We start from the raw sequence: 19,023 nt of genomic DNA on the forward strand, positions 1-19,023 counted from the left end.
AGTAAAAAAAAATTCGCTTAATAATTTAGGGGCTAAAAATATATTTAACTAAAACTGATTACAAATATAATCCATTTTCAATTCTTTAGCAAAAATATTTATTTTATATTAAAATTGTTAATAATTTGCAAAAATACATTCCAATTCTTGAGCAACAAATTCAAAAGTTTTATTTATAAATCGTGATTAAAAAAATACAATGTTAACCTCCAGTGATAAAAATACAATTGAAGATCATAATAAATCTTTGGGTTAAATATGTTTTTAGTCCCTAAACTATTGGCAGTTGGTTTTCGTCCCTCTTCCAAACTAAGGTACAATTTGGTCCTCTTCTTTAGAAAAACGTTAGTTTTAGTCCTCAAAATTTTGTTTTTAGTCCTCGATTTAGTCCTCAAAACTTTCGTTTTTTCGACTAAAACGAACGTGTTTTAAAGATTGAGGACCAAATTGTACCTTAGTTTAGAAGAGGGACGAAAACCAGAAACGGTGAATAGTTTAGGGACTAAAAACATATTTAACCCTAAATCTTTTTCGAAAATTATTTTATAGTTTAATAATATGTTTAATAATAAATCTTTTGTTATGATGAGAAAATCTAAAAGGTTCCCAAAGTCTGAAAATAAAACTAACCCAGTGGCAGAGGTAGCGAAGAGAGAGAACACCAAACACAAGACAATTTGGTGGTAGTTTTCTCCGATTCTTAACACATCCGAAGGTACGAGGTGATGTCAAAATGGAACCGAACGAGAACGGAGGCAGCACCAGCAGAGAGGAACAAGAAGAGGCATTGGTCGCTTTGATCGAACACCGAACCCGCGAAGTCAAAAACCTCCGGCACCGTTTCGCTTATTACAAAACCCAGGTTTTCCCTTAACCCTCCGATTTCCATTCCCTGTCGTTTTGCCCTTAGTTTTCGTCGTTTTGCCACTCCCTGCTCATGCACATACTTCTCTTTCAATCTTATGCATCCTTCCACATTTAGGTTTATTATGTGTTCTTTAACTACCAACTCTTCTGATCATAAAACAGCGTCTTCGCTCTGTTTTTTCGTTCCACTTTGACTATTTTTGTTCCTTCTGTAACTGCAATTTAAAACCTTTGTGCCCACTGCTAGTATTGTTTATCTCGTGACAGGTGAACCTTTTAAATTTGAGTCCAGTAACTACTTTGGTGTGCCGTCGTTGTAGTCATGTGGTGAATTAATTTCCAAATTTTCATTCACATTTATCATCAAAGGAACTGGCTTTTTCTTTTGGGAGAAGTTCAATTGTGTGTGCAATCTTTGTTGCTTATTAACGTTTCTCAATGTGATGGCATTGCGTATTTCTTTTATCAATTTGTTATGGAGATTGTATTTTGGTTCTATTTTTCCGTGTAATCTGTCCGGAACCCTAGTTATGAACCTTGGGGAATTTCATTATTCATAGAATGGTTCCTCCTAGCTTAATGTGGTGCCTGATTCCTAGTTGTTGGTGTTCCTGTGAGAAACTTTTATGTCTTTGTTTTTGCTGTATTAGTCAAATATGTAACCTGTACCAAACTTTTCGTGAAATCTTCGCATGGATAACTATAAACTGATTTTATGTTTCGGAAACATGTGAAGCTTCATGATGCGGAGAAAAGGTTGCAAGATTCTGAATCCAAATTGGCTCGCCTTCGAGGTCAGACTAATGCAGTGTCATCCCGAAATACCTTCGATGATGGAATTAAAACAGTGAAGATAGAGCGCAGATCAAATAGTCCCATTGATAGAAATGAAGCTTCTATCAAAAACCTACATCAATCTAAACCAGAACTTCTTATTCCTTCAGTGAATCCAAAAATTTCACAACCTGTATTGTTGCCAAAACCTTCTTCAAAAGCTTCAGTAAGTTCCAATTCTGAGGCCACTCCTGGAATTCATAATTCTCCAATCACAGGTGATAGCTCTAGGGGAAAATATGACAAGTCCCATAGACTTTCTTCTGACCAGCAAAAAACTGAAATCAAGGACAAAGGGACAAAAAGGAAATTTGGTTAGTTATTCATTTCTAGGATAGCGTGTAGATTTTCGTTTCTAGATTGCTTTTGCTCTTAATTAAGCTTCATAAGATTTTTCTGCTTTCCAGAACAAAAAGAACACAAGGAATTGATTCCTTTAATACGCAAGAGTTCTTCACCAAGCTTAGTACACTCTCAAACAAGCAACCACGTCTCAAGTCAACACAAGAGGAAATTGCGGAGTATTGCTTTGTGCCCAGTGAATGATCAGCTTTTTGTGACTAGGTACTAGAATCATTTCATTTTATTCAATAAAAGAACTTGTTTTTAGCATTGTTTCACGTATCAGCATCACTTTTCTTTTCTCAGTTTTTGGCCACAGTAGGCATGGGGTCAAATGTTATCAACTTGTACCCTAAATTTTTAAATTGCAATATGATGGATCATTAACTAGACTTTTAATGTTAGGGGTGTCAGCTTAAAATGTGTATAAATCTACTCTACAAGTGAGGATGGGAGATTTTAGTGGTCTTCTAATTTATGAGATTCAAGTTCGTGTCCCTCTGGCCTTTTACATTTATATTAAAAAACGATGGGGCATTTCCATCAGATTGGATTGGTCAACGGACACCTCTACAGGAAAGATTAGTTTATTAATGATTATAATTATAAAAATAAATTATTTTTTAAAATGCAAGGAATAAATAGTTTGCTGTAGTGGTGCAGCAGCATTCATCAAAATCTCTATCTTTATCTACCATATGGTATCAAAGTAGGTTCAATCTTTATCTACCATACGGTATTGAATAATCTTTTTCATTTTTTTAGTCCCAACCGTTGTTTTCATGAATTCAATGTTTTTTGTGTAACATTCTAAAATGCGAGTTTTATCTTGAGGTGAGTGTTGGAAATGGGTCTTGACTAGTATTTAAAGTCTAGGAGGTTACATGGCTGTCCTGATTCATCAGTTCTGTATTTACTGTTGTTGGAAACTGTTTCTATTACTATTTATAGGAGATTAATGTTTAGGTTAACTGGAGAGGCAGATTTATGTATAGCTTATCATTATCTGTGAGGGTTTCTATTAGCTGTTCTTAAATGCTAGTCATTCTGGATGGTTATAAATAGAGAGCTGCTGAGTACTTCAATCTGTAGAAAATCACCAAATTCTCTATCTTCCACTAGCTTTGTTAGGTTCCTAATTCAAGAACCTAAGGTAAACACACACTAAACACTCTAGAAACTACTGTATAACTCTCGTTGTATGCACGAATACAAGTTCTAGATACAGTTAGAGAGCTTAACCTCCCCCTACAGGATTCACGCTTCCTGTACAACTCACAAAACAACAGCCCCCTCCTCTATTCAATTATTCACTCTCTTATACTACACATCCTGCCTTTCCTAACTGTTATTGCAGTTAGGCTAACTAACTTCTACTTACTTCTCTTTCTCCTCTCATATACACGTAACTTCCTAACAAGCTTTATCTTCCACAGTTGTTGTGGCTATCCCACTATAGCAGTTTTGGAACCAGCAATATTTAAAACATTGGTAAAGGCTGTTCTTTTTCTGACATGATATTTAGCTGTTCAAGACAAGAACATATTGTGTAACTTTGAGTCAGTTTTTGTTGACTTCAGCTTGAATTTCTCTTTTATGTAAGATATGTTCCTGGTGATACAACATTGATATATTCCTTCGAGCCTGAGATATGCTACCTTTTGGTTATTAATGCAGTGCTCTGGATGGAATGGTCAACTTCTGGCAAATTCAGGCTAAGGGGTATGCCCTTATTTATCTTTCTAGTGGTACTTTCGAGAGTTTTTATTCTTTTATTTTGTATAGCAGACGTATATTCGAAAGGTGGAGATTTCCTAATACTTATCTGTTTTTTAAACCAAATCAATCTATGATCCCTATGATGTCTCGTTCCATTTACTGCAGTCTATTACTGTATCAAGTATGTAGTAGAAAACTTATGCTTTGAACTTCTAAATATTTCTTAAATTTCATCATTCTCTTCTATTTTACTGTAAACTTGACCATTTAATGGTTCTTTCTTCTACCATTGGCAATCTCTGCCTCAGTTTCTGTTATATAACTTCAAAATGTTTAATAACATAACCATGTTATCTAATTTAAGTTATCTTCTCCCCATCTTTAATTTTGTAGAGCAGGAGCCTCTCGTCTTAGCACCACAGATTGTGCATCCCAAAAGCAGAGGAGGTGGCCTGAAGATTTAGTTTGGCACCCAGAAGGAAACAGCCTATTTGCAGTATACAGTGCTGATGGTGGCGACTCTCAAGTATCGATTACAAATCTGAATAAAGGACAAGAAGGGGTAAGGTTTTTAACACAAATGTCCTGGCATAAAAGTAAGACTGTGTTTGGGTATCTTTTTTATTGGTATTGATATGCCAAACTTATGTAACTGGCAGGGAGAACGCGTAAAGTTCTTAGAGGACAAGCCTCATGTTAAGGGAATTATCAATGGCATTGTTTTTATGCCATGGGAAAATACATGTTTTGTAACTGGTGGAAGTGACCATGCTGTTGTACTTTGGAGTGAGCAGGAGGGTGAAAAGTGGAAACCAAAGGCGTTGCATAGGAATCTTCACTCATCTGCTGTCATGGGAGTTGCCGGTATGCAGCACAAGCAGATGGTGTTATCTGTTGGTGCAGATAAGAGGATATTTGGGTATGATGTTCGAGTAGGAAGAGCAGATTTCAAGCATCAGGTTGATAGCAAATGCATGAGTGTGCTGCCCAATCCCTGTGACTTCAATTTATTCATGGTTCAAACAGGGTAAATTACTGCTTTTTTGAAGTCCGATTTGTTGACTCTTTTCTTTGGTTTCCACCTGAAGCTTATCTGTACTATGCAGTGTTTAAATATCCCTGAAATTTCAATTTTTTGTCTGTCTTGAGTTCTAAGTTTGGTTTTAGGGAAAATTATGTTAATTTGAAAACAGTGATATAAGGATATGCTCTGAAAGTCTGGATCTCAGATGAATTTGCTTGCATTATTACTTTGTTTGCTAAAGTAAAAGAAAACTACTCTCATTGATTATGTTGTGAATGCACTCTTTACAGAAATAAGATCCAGAAGGATTGAGGTTTGGTTCCCCCAACCTGAAACTCCCACACCACAGAATGTGGTGCACAACCACCATTCTATGATATTGTGCCTTTTTACATCTTTAGTCAATGAAATCTTTATTAAAGACAGATATAGTTACATCATAATATGTACTTGGTTTTATTCATTAAACATCCTGGCATAATGAAATCTTTATTCACATGTGTACTTGGTTCTATTCATTAAATATGCTTGAAATATTAGGATGGAGTCTTTTTTGCACCAACTTATAGGCCTGCCTTCTGCTTTGTGAAAAAGGATAACAGATTAGGATGAATTAGCCCATAATTGTCATAAATGGAAAAGTAAAGGGGGCAGATGAGGGAATTCACAAGGGAGCAGAGGAACGTGTTGATGGCATTGAACAGTGGCAGCAGCTGCGAAAAGGAGAGGGAATGAGCGAATCAAAATTAACTAACTCGCGATTTAGAGATTTTGTCTTGAGTAGGCCCTCGTATATATCTTTTTTGTTGAGGAGATATATTATAGGGATGGATGGAATTATTCTCTTCAAAAAATCCTCTCTGCACTTGTACCCTGGGTAGTCTCTGTTTCTTCTTCTGGTTTTTCTCGGTCCAGTAACAATAATACAGTATACACACGTTGCCTTTGCTTTTACTTTTGTGTTTGTAATGCATCTCTCAGGCTTTTTATCTGGGGAATGATAAATCCACTCAAAGGTTGAATTTTGATTGATATTTGTACTTTGAATTCATTGCAAGAATCTCTGCCTGACAAGATGGAAACATGATAAAACTTCATTTTAGACAAATTTTTTTAATTTATTGCTGTTCCATTCTCTGTATTAACTATTTTTAATTTCTATTAGGACCCATGAGAGGCAGCTTCGGTTGTTTGATATTAGATTGAGGAATACAGAACTTCATGCTTTTGGATGGAAGCAAGAAAGCAGTGATTCTCAATCAGCTCTGATAAATCAGTCTTGGTCTCCTGATGGACTATACATAACATCTGGTTCCGCAGATCCTGTGATTCATATATTTGATATAAGGTATACTGCCCACAAGCCTTCCCAATCTATAAGAGCACATCAGAAACGAGTCTTCAGAGCCATGTGGCTTCAGTCCATTCCTCTTGTCATTTCCATATCATCCGATCTTAACATTGGACTGCACAAAGTTTACGCATGAAACCTCCTGCTAATTATTCTGGCATTACCCTGCTGTGCACACTTTTGTTGATGCGACTATGTAGTCATATTTCATTTGGGATTTTTAGGTGATAAAAGTTATTTTTTGTACGTGGAATTTTGTGGCAACATGCAATGGTCAAAGGAAGGAATATAACTTGAAATCACAAAATCAGGAAAATTTTGACTGGAGAAGTCCTGCTCAGATGTTACTTTTTGTTTCTAAGGTGAAATATACATTTTTTCCCCTTTATTTAACACAGCAGAAGAAAGTATGAACAATTTTGTAGTTTATTATTTTTACGAGGATAAATTTATGAGAGAAGTACTATTCGTGTTTTAAAAGTCCATTTTGTCTGGAATGAGGAAAGTTATTCCCCCGCAATAGAAATAGAATAATTAGCTCCCTTAAATTTTAAAGAAATAGTTCAATTTTTAATTCATCCTAATTAATTTTTCAATTTTACCTTTTTCAAAACTAAGTACTCTGCATTTTAATTGTTTCTATTGATATTTTAGTGTTATCTTTTGTTTTGGAGAAGGGGTTGAGGTTATCTATTTTACCAAGTCGGTTTGTTTTTATGCACTATTTGTTCTTTAAACGGTAGAAGTTACTTTAATGTTAAAGTCAGTAAAGCTATGAAAAGTTCAACCGTTAATGTATAATAAATACAATCATTTATCTTTTTATTTTAAATTTGCATTTATAGATTTTGGAATAAATTTTATATTATTAACCGTCAAATTGTGGTCTAATTGTTGTTAATTATGTTTTGTCATAAGTTAACTTTTATCAAGTCTAATTGTTATTCAAAGATGATAATTTGGTTTATAAATATCACTGTTTGATCTCTTGGATGGTTGTTGTGTATTCATGATTACATGGACTATTCGGTCCAATGTTAATCGAATGATCATTAAGTATATTTTTATTGTTAAGAAATTGTAAGAACTTTAATTATGCTTAATTGATTCTTTAAGGAATAGTTTGTCCCGAGAAGTTAGAACTCAATTACTGGTGGAGAATAAATCTTAACTGATATTCACATTGCTCATTGTTTCATTCTATTTGTTGTAATTCACTTTTCCAAACTAGTGTATTGTTAGTTTTTAGAGAATAAAAACAGATGAATATTGACTGGCTGAAGTGTATAATCTTATTAAATGCAACTTAATTTAAATACATTTAAAAATAACTACCTAAAATATTACATCTCGTGATTCTAGCAACCACTACTAATGACTTGACTGAAAAATAGGAAATAACTAATCCACTAACAACCATTGACTAAATAAAAAAAGAGAGAGTATGAAATCTTCCTAAATTCATGCAACTAACAAGGCAGTTCTCAACACTCCTCCTTGCTGCAAACTCCTAGCTTATTCCTTAGGAATTCGAACCTGTTCAGTGAAAAAGATTTGGTAAATATGTCAATAGCTTGGTCTTTCGAGCAATAGTAAACTAAACATGCCTTGTCACTTTCTTGAACTTCTCTTAAGTGAAACAACTTCACATTAAAATGCTTGGTCTTCCCATGAAATACAGGATTATGTGAGATTGAAATTGTTGCTTGATTATCAACAAAAACTTCTGTACATTTATATTGCTTCATACCCAAATCTATTAAAATATTCCTCAACCAAATAACTTGATTAACAGCTGCTACAACTGAAATGAACTCAACATCTGCTGTTGACTGAGCTACAACCTCTTGCTTCTTGGAGCACCAAGAGAAAACACCTGAACCCATACTAAAACAGTACCCTGAACTACTCTTCATATCATCCAAGCTACCAGCCCAATCACTGTCAGAGAAACCAAATAATTTAAAGTTTTGGACCTTATAGTACTTAACTCCATAATTGACAGTTCCTTTGATGTATCTTACAACTCTCTTTGCTGCCTTCAAGTGTAGTTCACTAGCACAATGCATAAATCTTGACAACAAGCTAACTGGGAATAAGATGTCAGGCCTTGTGGATGTAAGATACATTAGACACCCAATCAAACTTCTAAAATAAGCTTCATCAACTTTATCTGTTCCATCCTCCTTAATAAGCTTCTCTTTTTGATTCATTGGAGTATTCATTAGTTTGCATTCACCAAAATGAAATTTCTTTAGAATCTCCTTTGCATATGTTTTCTGGCAGATAAAAATCCCATTATTCTTTTGAGTGATCTCCATGCCCAGAAAATAAGTCATAAGACCAAGATCTGTCATCTCAAATACCTTTTTCATTTCTTGCTTGAATTCTTCAATTAGTGTTAGGTTTCTTCCTGTCATCAAGAGATCATCAACATATAATGAAATAATTAAAGTATCAGCATCATCAGGTTTGACATAAAGTGTAGTTTCAGATACAATATTTTGAAAGCCCAAGTGTAGTAAATGATCATTAATTCTGCTGTACTACACTCTCGGGGCTTGCTTTAAACCATATAAAGCCTTTTTTTAGCAAGTAGACTTTATCTTCTTGTCCTTTGATAACAAAACCATTTGGTTGTTCAACATAAATCTCCCACTGCAGAAAACCATTAAGGAATGCTGACTTCACATCCATATGAAACACTTGCCACCCCTTTTGTGCTATAATGGCATGTAGTAGCCTAATTGTACCATGTCTTGCTACTGGAGCAAAAGTATCTGAATAATCTATCCCAAATATTTGAGAATAACCTTTTACAACAACCTTTGCTTTGTGCTTGTTTACAGAACCATCAGGGTTGAATTTTGTTATAAACACCCATTTCACCCCAATGACATTTTTGTCATAAGGTCTTGGAACTAGCTTCCAGGTTTGATTTTTCTCAATCATGGACAGCTCCTCCTGCATTATAGCTAACCATTTCTCCTCCATAGCAACTTCTTCTAAACTGACAGGTTCACAAAGAGCTATATTGCACAATGATACATTGCTTTTTTGATAGATATCAGAGAGTAACATTGTTCCTCTAATAGGTGGATCATCTACAATTTCTTCAACCTCCAATTCAGTGTTCTGACTTTTCTTTGAATCACTCCAGCACCAGTTTTATGAAATGCACATCTCTGCTTATTAGAATTTTTCCAGCTTGAGGTTGAAAAATCCTATAAGCTTTAGAAATTATGTTGTAGCCAATAAATAATCTCGCGTCAACCCTTTTATCAAGCTTATCACATTTAATCTAAGGTATATGTGAGTAACACAAGCAACCAAATACTTTAAGAAAGTCCAAAGAAGGTTTAAAACCAAACCAAGCTTGAAAAGGAGTTTGATTTTGCAAGGCTCGTGTCGGAAGCCTATTCTGGATGAACACAACTGTATTTGCAGCTTCGCCCGAAAACTTCTTTGGTAATTCCTTTTGATGAAGCATGCACCTGGCCATCTCCATGATTGATCTATTTTTCCTTTCACTCACTCCATTTTGTTGAGGAGTGTAAGGAGCCGTTAATTGATGCTCAATCCCAGCTTCATCACAAAATTGTTGAAATTGATTTGTTATATACTTTTTTCCATTGTCTGACCTAAAGATCTAAATATGGCAATTGCTTTGATTTTCAACAAATGCTTTGAATTTCCAGAACACTACAACTACTTTTGATTTGTATTTAAGAAAGAAAATCTAGCACATTCTTGTTAGGTCATCAATAAAAATAATATAATAAAGACTTCCTTTTATGGATGAAGTTCTTTGTGGTCCAGCAACATCAGTGTGAACTAGCTGCAATTTTTTACTAGCTCTCCAACTACTTTTAGGAAATGGTTTCCTTATTTGCTTCCTGATTAGTGCATATTTATGCCCACATTTATGTTTTAAAATTTAAATTTTTTATGAGATTCTTGTGCTTAAATGATTGATTTAAAATGAATTTGATATGATTGAATTTATTGGATTTGAGAGTTAAAGATGCTTAAAAGGTGATTCTTAGTAGCATAAATTATTTTGGATGTTCTAATATTTATTTGTGCAGCTGAAGTTAGAATTTTATTCATTTAAAGCAAGATATTGAATGGTCAAAGCTGGTCCAATATGGTCAACTCAAGGCTCCTATGCAATTTTGAAAAGAAAGAAATGGTTAAAGTGCAATTAGAGGAAAATTCTGAACTTTTTGTGTAGTTTTAAATAAAATAAAAAGGGTTGGAATGTAATTTTTGGGAAAGTTTAAATCTGTTAGGTATTTTAAAAGATAATTTGGAGAAAATATATCTTAAGATATTTTATTTGATATTATTAAATAATTACCTTATTTAAATATATTAATAAATATTAAAAGATAATATTTGCCAAATCTTTTTGAATCTTGGAAAGATATTATCAAATATTCTCAAAAGTTGATTAAATCTGTTGAATATTTGGAAGATATTAGATATAAGATAAAATATCTTATTAACAGAATATTCAAAGTTCAAGCCTAATCAAGCCCTATATAAAGAGACTTAGGAGAGGCTGAAATCATAACTCATTCATTCTCAGTCTCCTCCACTGGAAGCAAGCATCCACCACTCCTCTCACTTTTATTTTATCATGTGTTTCACTCCATTCATGAAGGGCTAAGCTTCTAGGGCTATTCCACTGTAATTTCATTATGGATTTTGAGGTTAAGTTGAATTAATGTAATTGTTTCTTTTGATTATTGATTTGAGTTGCTTTCTTTCTATGTCTTGAGTCTCTCAATCATATTAAAAGCAATTATTTTTGCATCATAACGTGTTTAAATCTACATGCATATTAATCATATGAGTCCAAGGGTTTCTAGGTTGAGAATCTACTTTGATTGAGAATCTACTTTGATTAAATTTAGAAACTTTCATATGATTAAACAAGTTTTTGCTATCAATTGAGAATATACTTTGATTGGTAGTAATAATTTCAACTATAATTAATTGAGAATTTACTTTGATTAATTAACTTTTAATTTGGTTAGGAGATTTAAGAATAGACATGATTAAACACAATAGAATTTGATTGAGAATGTACTTTGGTTGAATTCATTGTGAATAATCTAGAAAGATCTTGCATTTGATTGGGAATCTACTTTGGTTAACTGCATGATCGCCCTCAAATTAATTAAGAATATACTTTAGTTAATTTGAAACTTGAACAATAATCAATTGAACAATTATCTGTGGATAACCGATGATGAACCTATCTTGGAAAAGCAGTGGAATTAGCCTATTTCATCATAATTGTTTCTAAGTTTCCTCTTTCTTCTTCAAACATTCTTCAAACATTAATTCCATTAGCATAGTTTCTCACTTTCATTCTTGAGCATTGCATAACATTCATAAGATCCAAATATTGAAAAGCAATTCCGTATTCGTTGGGACGACACAGAGTTACTTTAACCCTATCTACTTTCTTGACAATACTGAAGTTGCCTTGAAAATTAGTATTAATTTGATAGCTTCAACGACAACGTATCACTTTCAAAATCTACAAGCCTCACATTCAGCTGGTTTCTCTGTCAAAGAAGGAACTCCACAAACTAATTAATTTTTCAGCATGTAGTTCATTCCCAAATGATGGAAATGACCCATCCTTTTGTGCCAAAGATTGACTAAGCTTGTTGTTACTGGAAATGCAATATGCTCCTCCTTCATTGGATTAAATGAGAAACTCTTGCTCCTCATCTTGACTTTAAACATTTCAAGGCCTGTTGGATCTTTAATTATGCAGACTTTATCTTCAAAGATAACTTTGAACCCTTTCTCTAGTAACTGTCCAACACTAAGCAAGTTTTGATTAATTTTAGGTACATATAAGACATCAGGGAGAGTTTTTGTACCTGTGTAAGTTGTTATAGCTATTGAACCCTTGCCTTTTACTGGAATTTGTTCACCGTTTCCAATTCTGACCCATTTGACTTCGATCATGTCCAAACACTTGAACAATTCTTTGTCATAGGTCATGTGGTTTGTGCAGCCGCAATCCATCAACCAAGATTCATTTGAACTGCTATTGGAGAAGCAGGTAGCAACAAAGAGTTGGTCTTCATTTTTTTGTGCATTTTTTGCATCACCTTCAGCTTGTTGGAAATTTGCTTTGCAAATTACAGCTTCATGACCGATCCTATTGCACTTAGTACACTTTGCATAAGGTATTTTGCAGCAGCGAAATCATGGATGACCCATTTTTCCACAATGTTGACAAGGTGGATAATTATTCTTTTTACCCTTACCTTGTTTTTGATTAAATACACCATTTTCACTACTTGCTGCTTGAAACCTTTTGAAAATTTTCTTTTTATTGGTTCCAACATCATGATGCTTGACAGGGAATGCACCTTCAACCGAAGTAATCTTGGATAGATTCTTTGTATTTTCCAATGAGGCATAGACGCTTCGTACCTTTCTAGCACTGTCACAAGGATTTTCTCGACAATTCTAGAGTCCGCAAAGTCGTTGCCCAACAACTTTATTTTGTTGGCAAACCCAATAAAATGTTTGAGTACTCATTGATTGTCTTTGACTCTTTCATCCTTTGCAGCTCAAGTCCTTAGGTTCAAGACTTGCATGCTTCTTATTCTGTCATCTCCTTCATATTCTTCCTTCAAAAAATCCCAATTTTTTTTTGGTGATTTAGGAGTCATAATTCTGGTGAAGATTAATGTTGTAACACCAGAAAACAAGGATGACTTTGCCTTTTCCTTCTTTGTTTATTGTTCCTTGTGATTTTTGATTTGGGCCATGGTAGGATTCTCCAACAGCGGTTGAACAGAGTAATCCTCTTTCACAACTTCCCATAAATTTAGTCCTTCTAGATAGGACTGCATTTTTACAACCCACATATCATAGTCTTCCCCCTTAAAGATGGGAAGTGCTACTGGAAAGGAAGTTGACTCTCCTTCCATTCTACAGGTCCCTTAAGAAAAAAGAGCTCTGATACAAATTGTTGGTTTTTAGAGAATAAAAACAGATTAATATTGGTTGGTTGAAGTGTATAATCTTATTAAATGCAACTTAATTTAAATACATTTAGAAAAATAAGACAAGTTAATTTAAATGCATTTAGAATAAAAACAGATTAATATTGGCTGGTTGAAGTGCATAATCTTATTAAATGCAACCATTGCTAATGACTTGGTTGAAAAATAAGAAATAACTAACCCACTAACAAACATTTACTAATTTAAAAAAAAATTTGAAATCTTTCTAAATTCATGCAACTAACAAGGCAACTCTCAACAAATATCTTTGGAGGACTTTACATGTTTTTTTTACAAGGCACGTGTGTGTAAAATTTTATTCTAATAAATTAAAATCAGTATGTTTTAAAATATACTAAATATGCATTATTTGAAATATTTTTAATAGTTGCTTAATTTTGCTTAAATTTCATATTAATATTTGTTATAACAAAATTTCAATATAATAGTTAGAGTGAGAATGTTTTATTCATATTTAGTACATTAGTATAATTTAATATTTTGCATTTTGGAATATCAGTCCTTTTAAGTAAAAGAAAAAAAGTCAATTACTCATATATTTTTCATTTCTACCTTTACATATATATATATATATATATATATATATATATATATATATATATATATATATTGTTTTCCTTTTTCATTTGAAAATATTCATTTAGATGATCGTTGAGAGACATAAAATCACCCACAATTAGATTAGAACATTAAGAGAATGAGAATGTGTTAGACCTTCTATATGATAAATTGGAAATAATGTTTTCTAGTAAATAGGATAGTTATTATAGTAATTGTTACCCTTTTTTAATCATTTTAGTAGTTTAATGTTTAATTAAAGTATAACATAGTTGTCTTTAGGAAGTTACAAGTAGGAAAGAGGAGGAAGAACAAAATGGACGATTAGAAAGGAGAGAAATCTAGGAAAGGAATATATTAAACTCTCAATAACTTGGAATGTGGAGTGTTTATGGTTGTATTAGTGTTTTATGTAATTTGGTATTTTTATACTAGCTTTTTATAAAAATAATTCAGCACTTACTTTTATACGAGTTGATATCAAAGTAACCATTTCTAGGGACCATTGATGTTGATGGCATAGAACATATAAGTGAAGGTAGATGTGTTGTAGAAGGAGTTAGAAGGCTTGATAGGAATGTGGGACACCATATTCTTATTATGGAACATTTCGATGACTTGTTGATAAAGACTCATTTTAGTGTTTAGCTTTATATGATGTTTTGGTGATTAAGAAAACTTCATGAAGATTCTCACTAGATATTAAGATAACAATGTGGAGGTGTGCTTCAAGGAGCTTTAGAGAAGAAGAGAAGTTCAATTACCATAAGAACATAAAATAAGAACAAAGAGTAAGTAATGCCAAATTAAAAGTGCATCAAAATAGAAAAGAAGATGAACAAAAGATGGAAGACATGAAAGGCGAGGGGAAGCTCAAAGTTGCACACAACTTAGGGGAGCACTAAGGCTCACCAACTCAAGATAAGTGGGGATGTCGCCGCATGAGTGATGATCTTAAGATAAGACTTGAGGAAGAAGACACTCACAAAGGATAACTTTCTCATAAATGGTCAAATATAGTAATTTTAAAAATATTCAACCAAAAGAGTCAATTATGGTCAACAAATCAACCAAAGTCAAGTCAACTTAAGAAAGTCAACATGAAAAAAATGGAAAATAAAGACAAAGAAGTACGGTTAGAGGCATCCCTTCTAGTCATGTTTCTAGTCATTCTCCTTGGAAGGTCCTCCATAGCTTCATTGTGAGTCATGGACTCCTCATTCTCTCCTTCTTGAGGAGAATTTGACCACGAATTCTTAAACCCTACATCCAAAGGAAAAGTATTACCCACATTAAAAGTGTAATTCATGTAATAGCTAGTGGGTAAATCTAACCTATAAGCATTATTGTTTATTTTCCTAACTACTTGAAAATGGTCATCCCTTCTGATGTGATCATAAATGTGTTAAGACATAAGGAAAATATGAAGAAATAAAAAGAGTAGAATATGTTTGATGACTTGTATTTTGGCTTTTAGTAGCATAGGTTTTCATAGGCTTGTATTTTGCCTTTCTATTTTCTTTCTCTTAGTTTGGTCGTAGAGAAGCTTATATATATCCTTCTTCTTTTTTAAGTGCAAACAATATGGGACTTTACATAGTTTGGATTAAAAGAAAGAAGAATAAATAAGTCTTCCTTCTTTAGATAGCTTCTAACACAAGACAACTCTTGTATAACTTTAGTTTTGATCTTTAGGCAAGTTAGGTAGCTTATATACCTTTAGGGTGATGTAGAATTAAGAGATGTGGGACATAAACCCTGTCTTGAACGTTACTTTTCATATTTAAGGTCTCTAAGTCCCACTTCCCTTAGTTTACTGAACCTACTTCCTCTCCTAGTCCTATATAAACAACATGTGGTCTCCTTTGTAACATACACCTTTCATTAAATGAAAATAAGAGTGATTTTCATTAAATTGAATTTCTTCTTTAAGATAGCATCTATCTCTTAGTTTGAATTTTGGGTCTTATCTTGTGGAAAGCAAGTTGTGATCCTCCTTGCACTTATCTTGGATCCTTTCAAGTGGCATGTCTTCAATCCCTAAGTTTCCTCTCCTTTTCTCCCTTTCGTTTTTAGTCTTTAATTTCTATTTCTATTTGTTCTTGTTTAGTCCTTAGTTTCTTTTTTATCTAGGCATGTTATTCCATATTACCCTTTAGGGTGGAGCTTCGACTTCCTTTGAGTAAGGAGCCTCTCTTTTCTAAAGTGGAGCTAAACCCAATTACCTTCTTTAAAGTCACCTATTTCCTACCTTTATTGGTAAACATTTGGTATTTCCCTACTTCCTTTCTATTTTATCGTTGACTTGAGCATGCAACTCTCGGATAATCTTAGTGCGCTTTTCTCGATCTTAGCAAGTCCATGCCTCATGAGTGGGAAAGGGAAGGAGATTTACAGGTGTTAAAGGATTGAACCCATAGAAAAATTCAAAGGGAGAATGAGAAGTAGTGGAGAGCACCACCGTATTCTTCTTGCACTTCACGTCATTCAGGGTTATTATGTTTGGCTCGATGATGAGTGCATATTTAATGCCTCCTTTAGCCTTTAATCTTAGATTCTTAATTGGTTTTTGTATTTTAAAAGAATATTTTAATTAGTATTTGTTATAATTGGCTTTATTGAGCATGAGATACAAAACATGATAAAAATTAACATTTTAGTTGCATAAATATTCTTTGGATATTTTGATGTGTGTTAGAGCAACTACAACTAAGTATTGAGGTATGGAAATAAATTTGTTAAAGTTTCATGACATTTTAAAGATAAAACCAAGAATAAAAAATAATCAAGACCACAAGGAGTTAAGCCAAACATTGTATTAGGAAGGTAATAAAAGCATGAAAAAGTGAAGAAATTTAGCTAAGCTAAGAAGAGGGAACATCCAGCAAAAATTGGATCTTGTGGTTTTCTTTATTTTTTCTACAGAAAAATGGCTTTGATAATTGATAAATGTTTACGATAAAACATAATTTGGAAAAAATATATCTTAAGATATTTTATTTGATATTGTTAAATAATTATCTTATTTAACTATATTAATAAATATCAAAAGATAATATTTGTCAGATCTTTTTGAATCTAGCAAAGATCTTTTAAAATATTTTTCGATCTCCACAAGGTGTTTCTACTCATGCACTACATGATCCTCTGCTTTCCAAGAAAGCTTGATGTGCCATGTTCTTTCTTTTGGTGCCTTATCTTCTAGTTCCTCTTGCACCCTCTGGATCATACCCCTAAAAATTAATCCATTGGTTGGACCCAAGTCACCAAAAACCTGCCCCAAAACCTATAAATACAAGTTTGAAGTAAGAAGGTGGGTGAAGTACCTGAAAAATACTAGAAAAGGGGGGACGCGGGGGGGTGGGGGGGGGGGGGGGGGGAGTTGAATAGTGTTGATGGAAAAATCGCAACCCTTCTATATAACATGTTTGTTGAGTTTTAGATTTGTTAAATGAATGCTTAAACACACGACTTGTAAATGATAATAAAGAAATAGTTGCTTTCAACGTGCTATTTAGAATGTACAATGCGGTGTTTGTAAGAACTTCCTCTGTTGAAGAGTCTTCGTTTAATGCAGAAGATTTTCGTATTTAGAGATAAAAAAGCAACAACAAGTTTTATAAGAGAAGCACTTAGATAAGAAATAAATAAAAATTTCACAAATATTTTATACTGGTTCACTCCAACTAAGCTACGTCCAGTCTCCTTTGTAGATGGTCCCACTATAATCTTCAACAAGATTACAACTGAATATTCGCACCACTCCTGGTCTTCTTAGTCAACGAATAACCTCCTGTTACCCTAGACTGAATTATTATTCTCACTGCTCTTGGTCTCCTCAGTCAGCAAATAACCTCTTATTACCCTAGACTAGATGAGTATTCACACCACTCTTGGTACTAAGCAACCTTGTCTAGATTTCCTCAACTTAACTAAGTTCAACAAGTATTTTAATTCTCTTCAGAATTACAATCAATGATTGCTTACCAGTTATTCAGATTATTACTCTCGCATAAAGGATGCAATTACAACACAGTGCATTCTAAACACTCGCAAGTGTTTTTCTTTTTTCTTTTTCTATCTTTCTTACAATCAATAAGCAAATATTACAATGAAGCTCAAGAGTATTGCTTTTCTTCTTTTCTCTTCTTCTCTTTTTCTGCTCAGATACTTTTTCTTGAGCTCTTTATGTGCTTTTCTTTTGAATGCTTCTTAAAGGATGAATATTTTCATTTATGTTATCTTCTTTATTTTTCATTTGAATGATCTTCTATTTAAAGGCTCTTGGATAATTGTTCATTAGACTAAGCTTTTGGTCTTGATTCTTGTGTCTTCTCTTTCTCTGTGTACAACATCCGTTGGTTAAAGTCAACTTGTCAGAGCATACTTGCTTTTTCAATACTTTGCTTAAAGTAGGTTTTACTTTCTTTTAGACACAGTTTCAAGTGAAGAACATTTTGTAAATATCTCTTTTGTCTCTTACGTTCACTTATGATATTTTAATTGAGGCTTGTGGATGCATGTAAAGTAGGTTATATGCAAAGAACGGAGTAGATTGTGCATGCAACAAATATGTCGTATCTCTTATCACTTTTGTTGTTTTTGAACTTTGAGCATTTAATGTCATTTAATGCTTGCTTAGAACAACAAAGTGTTTTTCATTTCCTAACATTGAGGTAGCATTTAACAATTAAGTTCTTCTTCTAAAGATATCAAGCGTTGAATATGAACTTCATCGTTGGACGAAGTAACAACTTAGGTCATGATTTAGACTGATACAAACGCTTTTTGTGATTTTGCCTTTTTAGAGCAATGACGTTTAACATGTTATGTTTTCCTTGATGTTTTAGGTTTAGGCTTTTAAGATGTTTTTGTCAAACACATTGTCTTGACACTTTTTTATTTTCCCGAGAGTTCACATGAATACCCTTTTGGGTATAGTAAGCTTATGTGTTTAGCTTAAACTCTCTTATAGGCTTTTAACTTAACAGTCGTTTAGCTTTACGCCACACTTGTTTTGATTTAGATGTTTTTATGATTTCTACAATCCTAAAGATTTTCCTAAGGTTTTTCTATGTTGGGGATCCTTGAGACTAAGTCTTGTGTTTCATACTAATGTATTTTCAGATTCTTATTTTGTTTAATGTTATTTGGTTAAACTTCAAAACATGAAAGCGTATAGACGATTTTGTCTTAACAGTATGTTACGTGCATTTATTACTGCATTAATTATCAACTGTCAAACATTGAACTAACTTTGGTAT

The 19,023-nt window shown here is 33.2% G+C and overlaps 1 protein-coding gene across 1 annotated transcript; it reads left to right on the plus strand.

Moving 5' to 3' along the window:
- Positions 1-609: 609 nt before the first annotated feature.
- LOC124847986 (uncharacterized) lies at positions 610-6,617 on the plus strand. Its single transcript, XM_047325587.2, has 7 exons — positions 610-862; positions 1,604-2,015; positions 2,109-2,265; positions 3,721-3,765; positions 4,156-4,324; positions 4,422-4,789; positions 5,952-6,617. Exons 1-7 carry the CDS (start codon positions 734-736, stop codon positions 6,271-6,273), a joined length of 1,602 nt encoding a protein of 533 aa, XP_047181543.2. The 5' UTR covers positions 610-733; the 3' UTR covers positions 6,274-6,617.
- The last annotated feature ends 12,406 nt before the right edge of the window (positions 6,618-19,023 follow it).

This window comes from Vigna umbellata, chromosome 2 (genome assembly GCF_029865625.1).
Source record: "Vigna umbellata cultivar VRB3 chromosome 2, Vumbellata_1.0, whole genome shotgun sequence".
NCBI classification, from domain to species: domain Eukaryota; kingdom Viridiplantae; phylum Streptophyta; class Magnoliopsida; order Fabales; family Fabaceae; genus Vigna; species Vigna umbellata.

Coding starts and splice junctions, on each gene's coding strand:
- LOC124847986 (XM_047325587.2), top strand. CDS start 734: ATGGAACCGAACGAGAACGGAGGCAGCACCAGCAGAGAGGAACAAGAA. Junction 4,325..4,421: donor TGAATAAAGGACAAGAAGGG/GTAAGGTTTTTA, acceptor TGTAACTGGCAG/GGAGAACGCGTAAAGTTCTT. Junction 4,790..5,951: donor TTATTCATGGTTCAAACAGG/GTAAATTACTGC, acceptor AATTTCTATTAG/GACCCATGAGAGGCAGCTTC.